Source organism: Myodes glareolus, chromosome 3 (assembly GCF_982192425.1).
Source record: "Myodes glareolus chromosome 3, mMyoGla1.1, whole genome shotgun sequence".
Classification (NCBI taxonomy): Eukaryota; Metazoa; Chordata; class Mammalia; order Rodentia; family Cricetidae; genus Myodes; species Myodes glareolus.
In genome coordinates, this window is record NC_142028.1 from 51,497,294 (window position 1) to 51,514,268 (window position 16,975).

Consider the following 16,975-nt stretch of genomic DNA (forward strand, 5'->3'; position numbering starts at 1 on the left):
CCTGTCTCTTCTAACACAAACACACACTCATATACACATGCACACATGCACACACACACACACACACACACATACACATGCACATACACACACTGGCACTGGGAATCCAAACTTATATCTTCATGCTTGTGTATCAATCACTTCAATGACTGAACAAGCTCCACAGTTTCTGGTTAGATTCATTATAAAGAAAATAAAAAATAAAATAGTAATGCTTACATCAGGTTTTGAAGGCTCTGAGGAACGCTTTTGGGCTGCATTACATCTTAGTAGGTGGAGGATGGTGAGAGGGAGCAGTCATAGGCTGACACATGAAGCCTGAGGAGGGGAGTAGCTAGGAGGACCCACGTTTGTTTTATATATAAAAGCTCCTGTCAGTGCACACCTTTAATCCCAGTACTCGTGAGGCAGAGGCAGGCAGATCTCTGTGAATTTGAGGCCAGCCTGGTCTACAGAGTGAGTTCCAGGACAGCCAGGGCTACACAGAGAAACCCTGTCTCAAAAAAAAAAATAAAAACAAAAAAAAATTTTTTAAAAAACCTGGTTTTTTTTTTTTTTTTTTACAATTGCAATGATGAAATGAGTTACAATTGCAATGATGAAACACCATGAATAAGGTAACTTGGCGAGGACAGTATTTATTTTCCCTTAAACATCCTTATCATTGTTCATCATCAAAAGAATTCAAGACAGGAACTCAAACAGGGCAGAAACATGGAGGCAGGAGCTGATGCAGAAGCCATGGAGGGGTGTTGCTTACTGACTTGTTCATCATGTCTTCCTCAACCTGGTTTTTTAAAGAACTCAGAACCACCAGCCCAGGGCTGGAACTACCCATATGAGCCCCTCCCCAGCATCAATTACTAGCTAAGAAAATGCCTACAGGATTACTATAGCCCTATCTTATGGAGGCATTTTCTCAATTGAGGTTCTCTCCTTTCAGATGATTCTGTGTCAAGTTGACATAAAACTGGAAACACAACTCCTTTGACAGCACTAATCAGATTCTCAAGAGAATTTTATTATTCCCCCCCCCAAACATCACCCTCAAAGGCCCAGTTACTTCCGTATAGGCCCTACCACCTAAAACTTCCACTCCCAACACTGCTGGCCAAGAGCCTAACATGAGGCAAATGTAGGTCAAACCAATCCAATCCAATGCAAGCTACAGCACTCTGCTCTCCTTCTGGTCCTTAGACAGGCCATGGACCAGGGTGGGTTCCTTAAACAGGTACTTTTGGGGGGTTGAGGGTTGTATTTGGAACTGAATCTCTTGTAGTCATGCTGGCCTTACAGATTCTGTAATGGAACCTGGCCTTGAAATCATAATTCTTTGCTTCTACCTAAGTCCTGGAATCCCAGAATATCTGTACCACACCCATTCTCAACACTAACTTGTGATAAATTTCCTAAATCCCAAGTTGGAGTACAAAATGAAGGAGCCAAATAGTTCAGGCCAAGAATCTTCACATGAATGAGTATTTGTTCTTGTGTAAAATTTTAGAAGATAATATTTTGCTTCTCAAACAGGAGATGCATAGCAAATATTACTTGCTATGCTTTTATAGGCATATAAAAATAAATTATTAGTCCTTTGCCTGGCAAATGTTAATATTCCCTATCATTTTGCTTTCATTTCATTAAGAGTCATTAAATCCATCACTAGAAGAGGAGAACTATAGAGTATGGTTGTCCTCTACAGTTTGTTTGTTCCCCTCTCCAGAGACTCTTCACGGCCATCCACGTGGGATTGTATGACTTAACTTCTGAGCAGGGGGAGAGAGAAGATGTAATCTCCCTTGGTGAGGGAGATTTATCTGTATTCTATCAATCATGTATTTTAATAAAACGCTGATTGGCCAGGCAGGAAGTATAGGCAGGAAAACCAGACAGGAAGTAGAGGTGATGCAATGAGAACAGGAGAATTCTGGGAGGCAGGAAGCTCCCTTTGGCATTCCTGTGCAGACCACCGAAGAGGCAGCATGTAACTTGCCCAGCTGAGAAAGGTACTGAGCCCTGTGGCTAACATAGATCAGAATAATGGGTTAAGATAAGTCATAAGAACTAATAAGTAGCCTGACCTAATGGGCCGATCAGCTTTATAATTTATAGAGATCTCTGTGTGATTGATTTTCTCTGGGACTTGCCGGTTGTGGGGTACCAGGAGGGAACAGATACCCCAACAAGCCGGCCCTTCGTGTTACATATGGCGCCCAACATGGATAACTGCATCCATATAAAGCCTGAGACATCTTGGGAAGTAATTCTAGAACAAAATGACAGCATTGCGTGTGGTTTCTTGGTAGCAGCAATTTCTTGGGTCTGCTCTGCTTGCTAGAGGCAAGCAAACACTCTCATCTAAGAGAGGCTTCCTGACTCAGCTTTAGCTGCAAAACCTTGCAGCTCTTTTAAAAGGTCCTGCCACGAAACACTTAAACGGTGTTGATGAAAAGCTGAACGCATGCTTTTCGGGTTTTCAGCTGTAGCAGGAAAAAAGCTTTGCTGTTTTAAAATGCCGGCTTTCTGGGCTGTCCTGCTAGGACAAACTCTGACTCTTTCAGGCAGGCAGTCCAACTGAGTGTGGTCTGTGAGCAGAATGCTGCAACTTGCTTGCTGGCAAGGACCTTGAAACACCACAGAGTTGTGGCAATAAAAATGGCTACAGCTGGTACCTCCACCATGAGGTTGGAAATCTAAGGAATGGGCTGGTTCGAGTCATCAAAGCCATGGTTTTAATCCTCTCCAAAAAGACTCATGTAGTCAGAAATATATATATATATATATATATATATATATATATATATATATATATATATATATATAGTAAAGAGAGATTCAAAGGCGAAGAAAACCTCTAAATGGTTTACTATGGGTTAAAAATATATGCAGGCTAAAAGTTGAAGTTCTAAAGTTAAAAGGAAAGAAAGAGAGTAGTTGGGTGTGGTGGTACACACCTTTAATCCCAATGCCTGGGAGGCAGAGGCATATTGACCTCTGTGACTCAAGGGGTAGAGGTAGATTGACCTCTGTGGCTTCAAGGTTTGTTAGCATGCACCTTTAATCCCAATGCCTGGGAGGCAGAGACAGATAGATCTCTGAAAGTTCAAGGTGTTGTAGCACACAGCTTTAATCCCAGCATTTGGGAGGCAGAGACAAGTGGATCTCTGTGAGTTCAAGGACAGCCTGGTCTACAGAGTTATTCTAGGACAAAGATATACAGAGAACCTGTCTCAAAAAGTAAAAGAGATAGAGGTTAAAATAAAGCTGCATAAAGATGGAAAATACACAGAGAATCTTGATACTGTATGCTATTATGCTCTCTTTGAATTGTTTGAATGCTGAGGAAGGAGCAACAGCTGCTAAAAGACTTTTGTTTATAAATGCTGCTGAACTAACCCAAGATAGATATTTTGAAACTACCTTGGCTTCAAAATTGAAGTCAAAAGGTATGTTACTTTGGAGAAGAGATTTTGCTTTTGTTTCCACAGAAAATGAGAGGCTCTGGATTTATTCAGAGTTAAGAAAAATCATCTTTGATCAAGGGAGACCTCCTGAGAAATTTCTGGTAGGAACAGATGGCCTGGATGTCTGAATTCTACATCCAGAACAGATTCAAGACTGCTGCCTGAGATGATCAAGACTCACAGGATACTCCAGTCAGGACTTGATTATAACTCTAAATTTTCTTTGGGTCCCCATAAGATTATCAGCGCCCCCAATCATCAGGAAGTAGCCTGAAATACTACACCCACATTCCCAACAAATGGACTATGGGTATTTTCCTTTGTTTAAAAAAAAAAAAAGAGGGAAATGGTGCGGGAGAATTATCTGTATTCTGTCAATCATATATTTTAATAAAATGCTGATTGGCCAGGCAGGAAGTATAGGCAGGAAAACCAGACAGGAAGTAGAAGTGATGCAATGAGAACAGGAGAATTCTGGGAGGCAGGAAGCTCCCTTTGACACTCCTGCACAGACCACCAAAGAGACAGCATGTATCCTGCTCAGCTGAGAAAGGTACTGAGCCCTGTGGCTAACATAGATCAGAATAATGGGTTAAGATAAGTCATAAGAGCTAATAAGTAGCCTGACCTAATGGACTGATCAGCTTTATAACTTATAGAGATCTCTGTGTGATTGATTTTCTCTGGGACTTGCCGGTTGTGGGGTACCGGGCGGGAACAGATACCCCAACAAGCTGGCCCTCATGTTACACTCCCTCACATTACTTAAAGGAAATTGAGCTTTCTCTGCAGTGGGGAGAGATGAGTACATTTGACATATGGCCCAGACAGTGAAGGACCTGGGAAAGCTGGTTGAGTTGACGACCTGGTCAGAACATAGAGGGCCGCCTGACCCCCACATTCAAAGCAGGAAGAAACGCTCGAGTGGTTCTTATTTGGAATCATCTTGGTAAACTTGTTCATCATCTCTTTCTTAATCCCTAGGCTGAATATTTCTTTCTAATGCGTTATGATCATTTTGTTATATTTTAAAATTCAGTTTGTTATCTTTTAAAATAGCCATGGGATGCTGGAGCTATGGCTCAGTAGTTGAAAGCACTTGACCTCCATGGGTACTGGACACGCATGTGGCACACAAACATGCAGACAAAATAACAATGCACATAAAATAAAGATAAGTAAATCTTTACAAGTAAGTAAATAAAATAGTGTTGGTCAGGTGTGGTGGCACATGTAATTCCAGCATCAGCAGCTGGGGGCTGGAAAACCAGGAATTCAAGGCCTTCCTGTTACATAGTGAGATTGAGGCTACCCTAGGTAGCATGAGACCCTGTCTCAAAAATAAAATTTAAAAAGAAAGATGTTCATTTTGTAGTGATTGCCCTTTTGAGAGCAGGACTGACCTCAAATTGTTTTGGACGCTGGAACTGATGACAGACCAAACCCAAAAGGGATGTGTCCAGATTTTGTATGGATATGTGGTGATAGCCAAACAGGCACACATTAACAACGTCAAGGACAGAAGATCTTAGCCCTTAACTTGGCCAAGAAGCAAAAGTGGGGCCGGCTAGCTCAGGAATGGGACTGAAATAGGGGAGAGGACATGACTTGGGGTCACAGCATTCACAAGTCAGAAAGGAGTTCTCTTCCCCGCTGCAATCTGAGAATGTTAGACTTACAGGCATTTCCTCCCTACAGTCTTGATGCCCCACAAGAAGAACTTGCTTACCGAGTGGAGCAAGGATCTCGTGAGAAATGGAGAAACATAGGTAGTTTGATCACGAGCATTACAGGATGGCAAAGACCAGAAAGACCAATGAATCTGTTTTCTTGCTAGTGTCCAAATCCAGAAACATGTCAAATACCTACAGACTAAGAAATGTGTGTGTGTGTGTGTGTGTGTGTGTGTGTGTGTGTGTTGGGAGGGTCAGAGAGTCACGAAACAACTGTAAATTTTCTCGTGGTGTTTAAGTGAATTTAATTCTTTCTAAGAAGTGGAGGGGGGTGTTTGAAGAAGAAATAAACTTTAACTATTAAACTTTCAGTGAACAACAAAAGCAAAGGTAATAAGCCATTGACAGCAGACTAATGGCTTTATGTAATTGTGTTCTTTTCAATAGAGACAGGTTATTAAATATATACCTACCACCATTTAATTCTAATATCCTTATAAACCTTATAAAGCAACTTAACATTTTTTTTTCAAAAATCCTTTGTCAGACCACACATGTCACCGTATTCATAAAAGATTAGAACAATTATGCAAATAGCGTTCTAGAAATAGCTCTGGGTATCCCATAATTCCTCAAGATAGATATGCAAATGAAACTGATCGTGACTGTGGGCTTAAAGAACTACACATGGCCCAATTACACTCTCCATGCCTCTTTCCTGAATGCAAGCCTGGGATGCTGGTCCTTTCTCTTTCTGCCCAGCACATGGCCACACTTACAGGGAAACAGTCAAGGGCTATTGTAGAAATGGGGGGAGGAGAACAGAATGACAAATGAGGAAAAAATCTCATCTTCTGGAGTATTTTAATTTAGGATTATCCTGCCCACATCCAGGGCTGGGATGGACTTTAAGCTCCATGCTTGCTCCACAAGTCCCAACCTCTGCTATAGATTTTTTTCTCTCCTCTCCAACTCTCTCTTTTTCTCTTTCCCTCTCTCTCTCTGTCTCATTCCTCTCTGTATATGTCTCTCTTTATCTCTCTCTCTCTCTCTTGTGTGTGTGGTGTGTGTGTGTGTGTGTGTGTGTGTGTGTGTGTATACATGTGTACAGATAGAGGCCATTGGTTATCAAGTGTGTATGTATGCATGTGTATAGATAGAGGCCACTGGTTATCCAGGGTGTATATGTATACATGTGTGCAGATAGAGGATACTGGTTATTTAGTGTGTGTGTATACATGTGTGCAGACAGAGGATACTGGTTATCCAGTGTGTGTATATACATGTGTGCAGATAGAGGATACTGGTTATCTAGTATGTATGTATACATGTGTGCAGATAGAGGATACTGGTTATCTAGTGTGTATGTATACATGTGTGCAGACTAAGGTCACTGGTTATCCAGTGTGTATATATACATGTGTGCAGATAGAGGCCACTGGTTATCCAGTGTGTGTGTGTGTATACATGTGTGCAGACAGAGGCCACTGGTTATCTAGTATGTATGTATACATGTGTGCAGATAGAGGTCACTGGTTATCTAGTGTGTGTGTATACATGTGTGCAGACAGAGGCCACTGGTTATCTAGTATGTATGTATACATGTGTGCAGATAGAGGTCACTGGTTATCTAGTGTGTGTGTATACATGTGTGCAGACAGAGGATACTGGTTATCAGTGTATGTGTATACATGTGTGCAGACAGAGGATACTGGTTATCAGTGTGTGTGTATACATGTGTGCAGACAGAGGATACTGGTTATTAGTGTGTGTGTGTACACATGTGTGCAGACAGAGGCCACTGGTTATCCATTGTCTTCCTCAATCGTTCTTCCCTTTATTCTTCGAAATGAGGTCTCTCACTAGCCTGGAGCTCACCAATTCCTCTAGACTGGCAGGTCAGGATGCACTTTGTGGCCCCTAAACTACAGGGTGACAGTCCTCTGCTGCTGCCTTAGCTTTTTCCCTGGGTGCTGGGATCAGAATCCCCGTCCTCAAGTTTAAGCAGTGAGCACTTCACCCACTGAGTGCCTCCCAGTCAAACTATACAACTGTTAGAAGGCCACACTATTGGACGGGCAGGAAATGTAAACGACTCCCAAGGCCGCTCTGAAGCTGTGTGGCTCTGTCTTCCAGACAACGAATCTATGCTACTCTCTCCAGGTTCCAAGCAAGAAACCATGTGCGCTTCTAGCACGTCATTTCCTGGCGGAAAATTAAGATGTCCCTCCCACAAGGCTACCCAGATTGGCATTCTACAGGTAATGTAGTTGTACCCAAGAAATGTTTAAATGCACAGCTTTCTAACAGCTTCTGTTCTCTCCACCTGTTGTAGGGTGGCCACTTAGAACTTAATTTGTAAAAGACTAAATGGTTCCTCCTAGAAATCAGGAAGGAATCGCTTCCATCTACCTGTCTCCTTAATGTTTCCAGGAAGGGAGATAAGTACATTTGTACCTCTCGAGTGTGTTTGCAGTTTCTTGGTATAATTTAACTGACTTCAATACTTCCAAATGTAAATCTCAGGCTATTTATTTACCAGATACAGGGTTGGCTGGGTATCTCCTAAGCCTTCCCTTGATTAGGTCTGCTCTTTCTTAAAACAGAACCCACAAAATACCTTTTCCCGTGGTGCAAGCCTATTCCTCCTCCCTCATTCTTTGGAAGGGGTTCAGTAGTCCCTTCATTTGCTTTCTGCAAAGTTTGGGCAGAACTCCCCAGTGGCATCTTTGCTGGGTCTTCTGGCATTGACATGTTATGTAACAAACTCCTTCCGTGAAAATGACCCCATTTTTTTTTCTGACATTAGGATATTCCGATACAATACGGACAAGAAATTTTGAAGAGAGAATTCTGTGACTTTATTTTCCTGAGAGAAATAAATTTTTTTAACGGATTTTGGAGTGAAGGAATTGGAGGGAAATGTACAGCCCAAGAGAAGGGGAAAGCAGAGCCTAGGCCATTTTGATTCCAATGCTCTGGTTTCCCCTTTCTCATCAACTGGGAAACCAGAGCTGAATGCTTGTCAGCCTTTCCAACCAGGCTGGAATGAAGTCTGGCCTCTGTGTTATCCCAGCTCTCTATGTGGACCCATCTTGGCATCTGTCTGGTTCTGCCTTGCTTTATGACTCGGAGCGCCTTTGCCAAGTTTCCCCTGTTAATTAACTAGTAACCAAGAAAACTGCACCTCATTTGCCCTGTGTCTGGCCCCGGCCAACACAGACCAGGCTTCGTGCTGGCTTTTGGTGTGCATTGGTTGGGGGGATTTACATGTCACTTCCCAGATTCCTCTAATTAGATATATGACTGTCGAAGTTACTTTCCTTTTCTTCTGCGACAAAAACCTCTGACAGAAGCAACCTCAGAGAAGAAGGAATTGCTCTGGCTTACGGTTCAGGGGCCATAACTCACCACGGCAGAGCATGAGCACCCGGTGAATGCCAGGTAAATATAACTCACCGAGGCAGCAGGTAAATATAACTCACCGAGGCATGCTGATTGGAGCGTGGGTGGGTCTGTGGTGGTGGGTGTCACAACAGTGGCCTCTCGCAGAGAGTGACCTGGAAGCATTGGCAGGACAGGAAATAAGGTGGGCTATGACCCCCAAGGTGTGCCCCTGTCACCTATGTCAGCCAGCAAGGTCCTATTTGCCAACCGTTCTACAGCTTCCCAAAAAAGGATCACTAGCTGAGGGACCAAACATTTGAACACGTGAGCCTGGGGCAAGGGGAGAGCAGGACAGGGCCTTTCATACTCAAACCATAATAACCTTTAAAAATTGTACATATATTGGTCAGAAAAGTTTACTGCAGTATAACTACATAGAACCAGCCTTGTAATAATAAATAATGAAACTCTTTTTCAACCCAGATGTGGTGGCTCACAAGTTTAATAACTACAGCTGTAAGGCAGAGTCAGGCAGATTTCTGTGAGTTCAAGGCCAGCTTGATCTACATAGTGAGTTCCAGGCCAGTCAAGGTTGCACACATTGAGACCCTGACTCAAACAAACAAACAAACAAAAAACCTAGTTCATTTTTTTTCTGAGGTCAAGATTATTGGTAGAAGACAGGATAATCTGATAGGTAGAAAGCATGACTTTGGTATTCAACTTTGTATGTGTGTTCGTGTGTGTAGGTGCATATGTGTACAAATGTGCAGATATGTAAGGATACATGTGGATCTCAGAGGACACCCTATAGTATTATTCCTCAGGCACTATCTACTTTACTTTTTACCTTATCTTTTTGGTATGCATATGTATGTGTGCACGTTTGTACATGTGTGGTGTTATGCGTGTGTTGGATGCCAGTTGCTCTCCACCATATATATCGAGGCAGGATCTTTCCCTTGAACCCAGGGTTCACCAGTTGTGCTGGTTTAGCTAGCCAGCTTACTTCAGGATCCTGTCTCGAGCCCTCTTGTACTGTGGTTACAGTCTGACCGCCACACCAACCATATGCTTGCATCAATACTGTGGTTGAACTTGGCTCTTCTGATCTTCTAGCTTGCCCGTGAAGCGCTTTACACATATTTTTGGAATGTATTTATATATATGAGTATCCTATTTGTATGTATGCCTACACGACAGAAGAGAGCATCAGACAGAAGAGGCTATCAGATCCCATTGTAGATGGCTGTGAGTCACCATGTGGATCGTGGGAATTGAACTCAGGACCTCTGGAAGAGCAGCCAGTGCTCTTAATTACTGAGCCATCTCTCCAGTCCCCATACCTTTTTTTTTTTCTTTTTTGAGACATGGTCCCTTACTATCCTAGGACTCATTAAGTAGGTTACCCTTGCCAGTCAATGAGTTCTGTGGATACTTGTAATGACTGAAACCATTGCTGATTTCACTTCAAAGTTAAAAGTCTGGAGATTAAGGTCTGTGACCTTCATTGAAATCACAGTGTTTTTCTCTCTCCTTCTGGTCTTAAGATAACTGGGCTGCTGTGGCTGCAAGCATCACGTTCTCACCCAAGAGCTCCCCAAAGAGAATGAGTAAAAAGGGGAAAGAGGGCTTTTTACCAGCTAGGTTGAACCCTAAAACTTGTGTTCAAGTTGGAGAACAAGGAGAAACTTGAACTCAGCACGATCTTGTTTTTACTCTCTTTCCCCCTGGAGCGGCACAGAGGAATGGAAAGAGTGTTGACACAGAACCAGGTGTCAGCGGGTAAGGACAGCTCCCCATTGTCTTCCTTACCCTTCACAGAGAGGGACCTAAGGTCACTGGTCTTGACTGCCTGCAGGGGTGAAGTATCTCCCCAGTGATCAGAGAGAATATTTGGAGGCAGCTGCATTTCACAACCCAGTCACTCAGTGTCCTGACAGTTTAAGACACTTAAGATAGACAATAAGTCAGTAGTTGGCTGTTCCAGGCTGCTCCAGGCAACAAAACCTCATGACTATAACAGCACCTTCAATCTCTCCCACGGTGCACCATGGGATAAAGTCCACCACTGTGTGGAGGGGAAGCATTCACTCTTTTTAGGTCTTGCCACTCTTTAGGTCTGAGAGTGTAACATGTAGTTCAGAGGGGTGGGACAGTAAGGTCTTTGGACAACAGGAACAAATCCTAATGTCTGTGACACTGCTAATGACCTGGGGTGGCTGGAGGACAAGAGAGTGACAGAGAAGAGACTGAGGGTTTGTGGGTGGGGTGTGGGGGGACCAGAAGACACCATGTGTCCCATGCATTGAGGCACGGCCTTCCTGGAGGGAACGGAGTGCAGGACATTTTAGCTGGCAAGAAGGGTTTCCCACAGTCCTCGGCCTTGGTCTAGCTCAGAGCCAGTGTCCAGGCAGGACCTGGGGCGCTGCTGTTTGTACAGGCTCCTTGTGTTCATGCCTCCTGGGATGCTGACCATTTCAAACCCTATTATCCTGCTGCACATAAAATAGGGAGGAATCCCCAGGCAGGGGTGGAGGGCACGGAAACTAAACCCACAGGCAATTTGAAAGGGAATGTGGAAATACAGCTCAGGAGACCCAGAGCTGGAGAAAAGAGCAGGGCCCGCCAAGGCTCTCCCATGACAACAAAGATTGTCCACCCAGTCCAGAAGGTTGTTAGGAAGAGAAGCAGTGCAACCCACTTACTCAGTGGTCCCCCTGAGCTCTCTGCTGGGGCCCCATCTTCCTTGGAACTTCTAGGCCATGAGAGTAAAGTGAAGGAAGAAACGAAGATGCTAAGAAACAAGGAAGTTGGCTTGTGTGCCAGTGGAGGCTGCAGGGCAGAAATAAGGATTACGAGAGGCTGGAACACCTGTGGAATTGCTGGACTGCGTGTCACGTCCACAGTTTGTCTGAATGATTGGGGATGTCACCATCTGATCACTAAGACCACCTCTGAGAGACTGCATTCATTGACTGATGACCCAGACAGTCCTCGTTAAACCTCTGCTCCAGGCCTGAGGCACTTGGGGACTGGTTGTGTTCTCAGCGGTGTCCAGTCATCTCTATTGCTATTTCAGCTGAAGAAATGAAAACGCCACCACCAAAAACAGGGAAACAAATACGTTTTGCAAAGCAGACCTAGAAGTTCACCTCTCAGGCAGGACATCTGAAAGACAGGGGGCTGTTGGCCAGACCAAAGAATGTGCTGAGATAATTATATTTCCATTCTTTAAAAAGAGACAAAGGAAAGGGGGAGATGGGAAAGAGAGAAACAATAAGAAAGGAAAGGGGGAAAAAAGAGGTGGCCTGGTGAGACGGGACAGCAGATGAGCTGGCTGGCTACTCACCAAGCCTGGCATGCTGTTTGGTCCCCAGGACCTGCACAGTGAAGGAAAGAAGCAACTTCTTCAAGCTGTCCTCTGACCTCCACATGCACCCTATGGCATGTACTCGTGTGCACCGTACATGCATGCACTCATACACAGGCACACACATAAAAAGAATGGAAACCAATTTGACAAAGCCAACAGGCTCTGGTAAGATGGAACAGTGGATCCAAAGATTACTTATCATTATGGCTACCAGTTTGTTACACGCTCCCCATTTTTCTAGAAGTATCCACATTTTTTTAAAAAAAGGAAAGTCAGGTTTCAATTTACACAGCTCTACTCTTTCTGCAAAGCTATTTGATAGAGGGTACCAAAAGACCTAAACCTGATTAAACTCAATAAATCCATGCCAGGAAGTGCAGATGGAGATTTCTATACATAGCTTTTTTTTTCCTGTTGCTTTGAGTATAGGGACAGCTCATTCAGCTCACCCTGGGGAGGGGAGTGTGCTGAATTAATGTCCCAAATTAGCAAATGAGCCACCTCACTGCGGCTTCCCTGAGCGCCGTACCTGCTCTGCCACAAGGAGATGAGTATCGGGGACACAGCTGCACTTCCCCTGATGACCGCTCCGTGCTGCTCTGACCTGAATCCCCACTGGAAACCACACCTTCCTCTGCGACCAAGTTCGCACCCAGCGTGCAGAAAGTAAGTCCTGTCTTGAAACAATGGAGGGCTGTGGGAGATGACTTCTCCCCGGAGAAGGGTCCCTGACTCAGCACACCCCAACAGGAGCCATTGGCTTGTGTATGCACGTCAATCTAATTCCTCTGAAACTATCCCAGGATCTCAGGGGCCCCAGCAGCAACAACTGAGGTTGTCTCTGCTACAGTCTAAACACTGCCTGAGGCTGGAATAACTCACAGCCACACAGTGAGGGGTGGGGTCCCGTGGTTTGCAGGTACTAAATAATCTGAATAAAACCTGGCCTTGGTGACCTCACTTGGACAGGTGTGTGGCAGAGGGTTTATTTGCCCTGCCCTTCTTGAAAACCCAAGGGCAGAACTTTACCTGATCGAAATTCACAGGGAATAAAGGAGTTTTCCAAATAGAACAGGTTTTCAACTTTCCCAAACAGAACAAAACAATGCTGCTGATTAGAGACAGATCGCCCATAAGGTCTTATTGTTCACCTCTCTTGGAGTTAGTGTCTAATAGTTAATAATATGCTCAAAATAAACCATACATTCATTACATCCATTATGTCAAAATGAAAAATGATTACTTTGGTCCTTTCTCTCTCTCTCTCTCTCTCTCTCTCTATATATATATATATATATATATATATATATATATATATATATATATATATATATATATCTTTTAAATCACCTTTCCTCCTTGTGGTTCTAGGAATCAAACTCAAGGCCTGGCCGGAACTAGGTAAATGTTCCCCTACTGAGGTTCATCTCCAACCTATTGCTTTTGTGTTTAAAACCATTTAAAATAGTATGTGTGTCACTGTTTCTTTCATTTAAAGAGCTGATTCCCTCCCCCCCTTTTTAAAAAGAGATTTATTTACAGTGTTCTGCCTGCATATATGTCTGCAGGTCAGAAGAGGGCACCAGATCTCATTATGGATGGTTGTCAGCCACCATGGGGTTGCTGGGAATTGAACTCAGGTCCTCTGGAAGAGGAGGCAGTGCTCTAACCACTGAGCCATCTCGCCAGCCCCAATGCACCCATTTTTATCTTGCACTCCCAAGTTAAAAGGTAGTAGCTGGGGAGATGACTCCGTGGTAACCTGCTCGCTACAAAAGCATGAGAAGCTGAGTTCACATAAAAAAGTAAAAATCTGGTTGCACCTGTCTGTCACCTTCAGTGCCGAGGAGGTGGAAACAGGAGGGTCCCTGGGGCTTACAAGCCAGCCAGCCCAGCCAGTTGGCAAGATTGGGGCTAAGTGAGAAACCCTGTCTCAAAAACTAACATGGAGAGTAACAGAGGAAGACCAATAGCGGCCAACTTCTGACCTCCATGTGCAAAGGTATACACTACACACACACACACACACACACACACACACACACACACACGCATGCACGTGCGCACGCGTGCACTAATCCCCACCCCCACTCACAAAGAGTTCCAAATATCTCAGAAATGCTAATATCCAAACCAGAAACCTGATCTGGGACAGCACATATTAAAGGACCCAGCGTGAGCTCCTTAGCCACAGCCTAAAGGGACTTGGCCTCCAACAACAACAACAACAACAACACAGCCACTCCAGAATGAAAATACTGGTGTATTTATGTAATGCAAAGAGAAGTACAGATAGAAATCTTCAAAACGCAAGTTACATTAATAAAAACATAGCAGTTTAAGCAAAAAGTATTATACAGTACTTGCAATGTAGTCCTTCAGTTCCAAATGACAATGTCTAACAAAGAGATAGTATTTTAAATTATAGTTCTTATTAATCATTTAAATCAGCTATCAATAGAACAGCACCACCTAACTCAGCAAACACCGCAGGAAAATGTTTTGTCTCCTGGGAGAGGCACCATTATATCCCATTTCTTTTTACCACGGACAAAGGTCTTCAGAGTGAAAATTAGCTTTATAAGACAGAGCAAAACTGGGCTTATCAAAGCACAAGCCATTTCCACAAAAGTATTTTAACTTTTTACTGGAAAACAAAAAAACAAAACCCAAACCCCAAACCCAAACCAACCTGTGGTTCTCTGCCCTCCAGAGCCCGCCCCATCCGCAATTCCCGATCAATACAAACACATGCAATACTGTTTTTTTTTCTCTCCACATTACTATCCAAAACACTTTACTGTTTAAAAGTCACAGTCTCACAACATTTCCGTTCAAGATTGATATACAGAGCAGCTACTGCTGTTGCGTAGTTTTTAAAGTAATATAAACAGGGCTCCAAACCTTGCTTATTAACTGATTCAAAAGTGACTGCCTTTCTACCTATGCCCCCTTCCTCTTCAAGTCCAGTGTCACCGCTGGGAAAAGTTCCCCACAAACAAGGCACACCTAATCCTGTGCCGTGATTCAGAGAGGACTTCAGACAATTTCGTCTCTCTCTTCCATCTCCAATAGAAGATCCCCTAGCTCTCTCTCCTTCACTGCAATGCAAAGGTAATGCCACTTGAGGTTGTCAAAAATAGCTTTTGTAGAAAACTGGCCATGGTCTCTAGGAAACTTTGCATGAATAAAACCAGTGTAGCCTTTATTTAAAAAAAAAATCACACGTGGAAGAAAAGAAGTCGGTACCAGTACAAAAAAGACTGCAGGGCCTACCGCCAGGAGGAAAGTATAATTAGAAGGACGGAACTGGACCACGGCATCCCCTCCCCCGCCCCCAGAACAGGAGTCTGTACAATCCAAGTGCGTGTCCACTTTGAGAGTCTTGTGAAGGCAGCGGAGAAAAACCAGACACGGGACAGAAGGGGAAGAAGCGCGGTCACAATCGAAGCCAGAGGGAGCCTGGGTGGCAGAGCGCACCTCACAAACCAATGCCTTTCAGGTCGCAGGGGAGGGTGGCCTGTGTAGCCTGGGGGCTCTGGCAGCAGGGAAACTGGGCTCTGAAACAGTCCCTCAGCTCCCGATTGAAGAGGAAGCACACCACGGGGTTGATGCCAGCCTGCGCAAATGTCAGCCACACCGAGGCTGTTAGGTAGGCCTGCGGGACAGCGCCCGGCTGCACCAGGACGCGCAGGTAACTGGCCACCACATAGGGCCCCCAGAGGAGCAGGAAGAGCAGCGTGATGGCGTAGAACATCTTGCACAGCCTCTTCTCTGTCTTGAACTCCTCCAGCACCAGGAGGCGCCGGGCGCCGCGGCCCGGGCCTGCAGGCCTGATGCCCACCAGCGCAGGTGGCGTGGGCCCGCGGCCGAAGCCCGCCGTCCAGTTGGCAGCCGCCTGGCCAGTGGCTCCCGGGCCGTGGAAGGTCCAGTCGTGGCTGACGGCGGGCACCAGGCGCGCGGGCCGCATCTTGCGGCGATCGTGGATGAAGAAGAGCAGGCGGAGGTAGACGAGGTGCGTGGCGCCCACCACCGCGGCCAGCAGCAGCAGGAAGCCTAGCGCGCCCGGGGCGCCGTCGGGCCGCTGCTCCAGGGCACACGGCGCGTCCTCGTCGTCCGCGCCACCTCCGTCCAGCACCGGCGGGAAGGCCGCGGCCAACGCCAGCGCCCAGGCGGCGCATACCAGCATCGCGGCGCACGGCCAGCCGGCCAGGCGCTCGGCATAGAAGCGGTGGTGCGCGATGGCCAGGTAGCGGGTGACGCCCACACCTAGAAGCAGAAAGGCCGCGTGGAAGCAGAAGAGCGCGGCTAGGAAGGCCAGCAGCTTGCAGCCCAACGCGCCCGGAGGCGTCCCCGCCGCGGCCGCCGCGCGCCGCGCCGCCAGCATGACGGCCGGGAGGCAGGCGAGCGCGCGCAGCCCGTCAGCCAGGCACAGGTCGAGCAGCAGGTAGTAAGGCGCGCGGTGCAGGCTGCGCTCCCGCACGATGAGCAGCGCGAACAACACGTTGCCCGCCAGGCTCACGCACAGCAGCAGGCTGAGCGTGGCCAGCCTGAGGCCCAGCGCTGCCGCCTCGGCCCCGCCGCCGCCGCCGCCGCCGCCGCCCGGCTCACTAGCGTTCGCCATCGCGGCCGCGCTTCTCCCCGCCGGCCCTCACCGCTCGCCGTAGGCCGTCCCCGGGCCTGCGCTCCGCCGCGTGAGCTCCCCGGGCCCGCGGGGCTTTTCAGCCCGCACCCGGCCGGCCCTGCCCCGGGGGCTCAGCGCGCCTCGGCCGCGCCGCCGCCATCTCAGCCGCGGTGCGCGCGGGAGGCGACGGCCACTCCCTGCGCCCTGGGCGCGGCGGGCTTCACTGCGGCCAGGCCCGCAGCCCCCCGCATGCTCCGCGTCCTCCTCTCGCTCCTCTTCCGCCGCCGCGCCTCTTGGCTCTGCCCCCCGCAGGGCCCGCCGCTGCCGCCGCCTTCGCCACCGCCTTCGCTGCCTCCGCCGCCGCCGCCGCCGCCGAGCCCCCTCCCCTCCGCCGGAGCGCGCAGCGTGGCCGCCGCCGCCAGTCCCGCCGAGGCATCCCGCGCCGCACCGG

The 16,975-nt window shown here is 46.7% G+C and overlaps 1 protein-coding gene across 1 annotated transcript; it reads right to left on the reverse strand.

Annotated features, from left to right (window-relative positions):
• Positions 1 to 14,143: 14,143 nt before the first annotated feature.
• Gpr27 (G protein-coupled receptor 27) lies at positions 14,144 to 16,673 on the reverse strand. The gene has a single exon (XM_048438350.3). The coding sequence runs from the start codon at positions 16,522 to 16,524 to the stop codon at positions 15,382 to 15,384; it is 1,143 nt and encodes a 380-aa protein (XP_048294307.3). The 5' UTR covers positions 16,525 to 16,673; the 3' UTR covers positions 14,144 to 15,381.
• Positions 16,674 to 16,975: the final 302 nt, after the last annotated feature.

Bases quoted from the DNA above. Each gene is read 5' to 3' on its own strand.
- Gpr27 (XM_048438350.3), bottom strand. From the start codon at position 16,524: ATGGCGAACGCTAGTGAGCCGGGCGGCGGCGGCGGCGGCGGCGGCGGG.